The sequence below is a fragment of the Palaemon carinicauda genome, chromosome 31 (assembly GCF_036898095.1).
Source record: "Palaemon carinicauda isolate YSFRI2023 chromosome 31, ASM3689809v2, whole genome shotgun sequence".
In the NCBI taxonomy this organism is placed as follows: Eukaryota; Metazoa; Arthropoda; class Malacostraca; order Decapoda; family Palaemonidae; genus Palaemon; species Palaemon carinicauda.
Window position 1 is genome coordinate 65,508,990 of NC_090755.1, and position 5,000 is coordinate 65,513,989.

General features: G+C 33.8%; 1 protein-coding gene across 2 annotated transcripts in view; it reads left to right on the plus strand.

Annotated features, from left to right (window-relative positions):
* The window catches only part of LOC137624997 (A disintegrin and metalloproteinase with thrombospondin motifs adt-1-like), a 103,660-nt gene that overhangs the window by 31,683 nt on the left and 66,977 nt on the right, over positions 1 to 5,000 (plus strand). Inside the window, exons 5-6 of one of the 2 annotated variants that reach the window (XM_068355931.1) lie at positions 932 to 1,112; positions 2,448 to 2,548. In XM_068355931.1, the coding sequence (XP_068212032.1) occupies positions 932 to 1,112; positions 2,448 to 2,548 (282 nt within the window). The remainder of the gene's footprint in view (positions 1 to 931; positions 1,113 to 2,447; positions 2,549 to 5,000) is intronic. The other variant, XM_068355932.1, reaches the window with a different exon arrangement.

A 5,000-nucleotide genomic window follows, 5' to 3' on the forward strand; every position in this document is an offset into this window, starting at 1 on the left:
CTCCTATAAGCTTCAATTGCTAAAATTTATCAGGGTGAATACATCTGCAAAGTTTATAATTACTGAAAGAAAAATAAGTTGTTTGGTTTGTAATCAATATATTTTACTTAAGATCTATATTTGTTAAATAAACACAACTGAAAAACGCTATCATATTTCGAAATTTAAGTACACTTCTTCACCACACCTCGACTGCATATACAATAAGATTAACAAACCCGTATTGTTTTCTAAATCAAACTCAATTTCACATTGAAAAATGAGCTAGGTATTTTCTTCTACTATCAATATATCTTATGGAATAAAGACAACCATCTTTTTAGTTAGAACTCAACCAATTAATTTGATCACTTTATTTTTACCAATTGAAGGCACCTTGTATAAGTAGATCTCAACCCTACAGCCATAAAATGTATTCATGCACAATCACACTAATTTTAGTTCAAACTTGTCCCTTTTACAATGAAAGAATTTAAATTTTATCTTGAGTAAACGTGCTAATTTTAACTAGAACTTGAGATTGGAGCTTTAAAATTATCTTAGATACACGACTTCTAAATAAACGAATCTATTTTACCCAGAATATAACCCTTTAGCCTTGGAATAAACTAAAATAGATTACCTATTCTAACCACAGTTCAACTTTAAACTCAAATATTACCAAGTTTAACCAGAACTCATCTCTAAACTCATGCATGATAATTTTAACCAGAACTGAGCTTTAAACTCAAGCATATTACCAGTTTCAACCAGAACTGAGCTTTAAACTCAAGCATATTACCAGTTTCAACCAGAACTGAGCTTTAAACTCAAGCATGTTACCAATTTTAACCATAACTGAGCTTTAGACTCGAACATGTTACTAATTTTAACCAGAACTCAAACTATTTACCCCTAAAATAACTCCTTTATTTCGTATCTGTTTCGTCAGCATGTCGTCCTCATGGAAGGCGAGGCCCTCACAGAGCTCCTGCCTCATAAGATCGCCCCTCCTCGGCCGCCGTTCCTCTTCGAGGAACCCCACGTTAGGAAGAGGATGCCCTACACAAAGTCCTTCACGCACATCGTCAAGAGGCACAACCTCCCTGCCGGAGATGATCCCGACTGCCACGGTGAGTTTTGTGGTTGTGAAATTGTGATTCTTCATCATCGTAATCATAATTCATGGATGTAGGACCCTATCTAATACTAGTGTACGCGATCTGTCAAAAATGGTGGCTAAATATTTAGATATATATGCTCACACACACACACAAAGATTCAACCCTTTCCATCCCTCTCTTCCTAACTACCACAGGGCAGTTTTGGCAGTTTGTAGGAGATCGTTGTTTCCAAGGGGTTTGTATATATATATATATATATATATATATATATATATATATATATATATATATATATATATATATATATATATATATATATATATATATATACACACACACACACACACAAACATATATATATATATATATATATATATATATATATATATATATATATATATATATATATATATATATATATATATATACACACTTGCTCTTTATTATATAGTGGAGATGCCCTTCACTTAATCTGCCCAACCCTTTTTAGAGCTTCCTATCCACTTACGTCCTAGTGCCTCTGAATAATATACCATTTTCATTGCCTTCATGTCGTCTATTCTTTTCACGTAACGTACCCACTTCAAAATTCTTTGATCTATCGTTTTCCTAGTATTAAGCTTTCTCCTGCCAGCCATATTAAGCAAACTGTTAATATTAATAGGTTCGATATTTTCCTTTCCATTTGCATTAAACATCTGCAGTTTACTTCCATAAAGAGGAGGTAGTTCGACAATCCATTTGTACATTCACACCTTGGTTTCCATTGAACATTCAAGTCTCCAACTTATCTTTTGCACACGTCCTTGTACCTTTCTTGCATCACCTAATTTGTAACTCGCCTTCTTTCTTATCTTACCATAATCGGTAATACTGTATGTGCTCCTAGATAGATATGTACATCCTCCATTCTACGACAGTTTTACATCCTCCATTCTACGACAGTTTTACATCCTTCATTCTACGACAGTTTTACATCCTTCATTCTACGACAGTTTTACAACCTTCATTCTATGACAATTTACATCCTCCATTCTACGACAATTTTACATATTTCATTCTATGAGAGTTTTACATCCTCCATTCTATGACAGTTTTACATCCTTCATTCTGTGACAGTTTTACATCCTTCATTCTGTGACAGTTTTACATCCTCCATACTATGACAGTTTTACATCCTCCATTCTATGACAGTTTTACATCCTTCATTTTGTGACAGTTTTAAATCATCCATTCTATGACAGTTTTACAGCCTCCATTCTATGACAGTTTTACATCCTCCTTTTTATGATAGTTTTACATCCCCCTTTTTATGATAGTTTTACATTCTCCATTCTACGACAGTTTTCTCCACAGGTAAAAACACCTGCGGACGAGACATCATCCCTGACCCGCAGAACATCCCAGACTTGGGCAAGGTTCACATCGATCCTTCTTCTGAAGGGGTGAGCGAAAAAGTTGTTATTTTTTTTAAAGTCTTAGAAGTGAGAGTGATGAATAGCCTTTTTAGCATTAAGCTTCATTTTAAGAAACTATATGCATATTAAGATTGAACTGACTGAGTGGTTATTATCATCATTACTAGCATACCCGTCTAAAATGATCTGGTCAATATTTAGATAGATATACGCACACGCACCCCATTCTAACCATGGTGTGACTACTCCCTCTACCCCTACCTGGGGACGGGAAAGGCTGAGCATGACCGGATATATATATATATATATATATATATATATATATATATATATATATATATATATATATATATATATATATATATATATATATATATAAGGATACTTGCTCTTATTATTATTATTATTATTATTATTATTATTATTATTATTATTATTATTATTATTATTATTATTATTATTATTATTATATAAATCACGTAGACATGTCTCATAGATTCCCCCAAAAGCTAACCAGAAAAAATATGGTAGTAAACGACAAGGGAAAATTGAAGAACAGAAAAGTTGAAGATGTCAGACAGCCAGGTGGGAAGAGACCGAAGGGGGTCGAATAGAAGGAAAAGGTAGAAAGCAGTTCGTTTTGACTCTAGTTTATAGAGTCGATGGAAATACATGATTTACTAATTACGCCTCCCCCGTGATATCCAATTGGAAACCTCCCTGCCTGGCGTTCTGCTGGACTTGGGATCGAGTCGTGCTCAAGCTCGATTGTTTCTTGTAGCCTCTGCAACTTTGCCATCCTTGTGAGCTAAGGATGGAGGCTTGGGGGAGTCATCAGCAACCATTGCCTGGCCCTCCCTAGTCGCAGCTTTGATGGAGTGGGGGCTTGGGCGCTGATCATATGCTTATATGGTCAGTCTCTAGAGCATTGTTACTGCCCATTGCTTCTGCTATTCATGAATAACCTTAAAACCTTCAAATAATTTTGGCCTAATTCGAGGGAAAGTAAAAATCACGTTCTTAAGGAAACGAAGGTTATAGGAACAACAGATAGCAGAAGCAGCCGTTGAATTAGGAAGCTGTGTTTCTAAGTTGAAGGTACAAGGGAACACAGAAGCAATTGTAGAATTCTGTAGTTAGGAAGCGAGGCTATATATGAAGCAAAGAACAAAGAGGCAGGGGAAGAATATCAAAGCATAGAGGCGAGTGGGAAGGAACTACTTTTCGAAGTTATAAGGCAAGGCTATATTATTATTATTATTATTATTATTATTATTATTATTATTATTATTTGCTAAGCTACAACCCTTAGTTGGAAAGCAGGATGCTATAAGCCCTAGAGCTCCAACAGGGAAAATAGCCCAGTGAGGAAAGGAAATAAGGAAACTACAAGAGAAGTAATTAACAATAAAAACAAGATATTGCAAGAACAATAACAACATTAAAATAAATCTTTCATATATAAACTATAAAAAAACATTAAAAAAAAGAGGAAGAGAAATAAGATAGAATTATGTGCCAGCGTGTACCCTGAAGCAAGAGAACTCTACCGTAAGACAGTGAAAGGCGTCAAATAACACAGAGGAAGTGGTAGAATTCTAAAGCTATGAAGCAAGGTTATAGGAATCGAGGGAAAATATAGATGGGTTGAGAATTCCCAAGCCTAGCAGTGGGTGGGAGAAAGAAATCAACCATAGACAACAAGAGGACAAATGTAAATTGGGTTGCTGGAATGGGTTATGAGGATATGTCTTCAGCCTTTTATTTTTTTTATATTTTCTTAGTTTACTCTGCTTGTCTTGGTATGGTTTCTTGTCGTTTGCTTTTTTTTTTTTTTTTTTTGCTTAATCGTTTCATTGCATTTCAAATCATTATAGTATTACTGCTTTTATAAGTGAAAATGCAGTCAATCATAGTAATGATTGAAATATTATCATTATTATTATTATTATTATTTTTATTATTATTATTATTATTATTATTATTATTATTATTATCCCAGATAATCATTGTAATAATAAGTGGTAATGATTACTATTATTATTATTATTATTATTATTATTCCAGTCAATCATAGTAATGATAACAATGTTATTATTATTATTATTATTATTATTATTATTATTATTATTATTATTATTATTATTATTATTATTATCCAGAGATGATTTGCAAATAACTACTGAAGTCCAAACTCCTTTGCTGTCAATAAAACACTTTGACGATAATATAATAAAAAAAAGGCGCAAAGAAGATTATTTTTTCCGCATAAAATATCCGACATCCCTGTCTCTCCCCAACTCCAAGATTCCCCCCCCCCCTCCCCAACTAGTAGCCATTAGGAGCACGCAAGACTGTTGTTAAAAAGAGAGAAAGTTGAACTTCCCTCCTTTGCAAATCTCTCGTTAAGTATTTCTCTCATCTTAGCCAGTAGTTTAGTCATGCAAACATGCAAAGGTCGCGTGATTGGTTCGAAGCG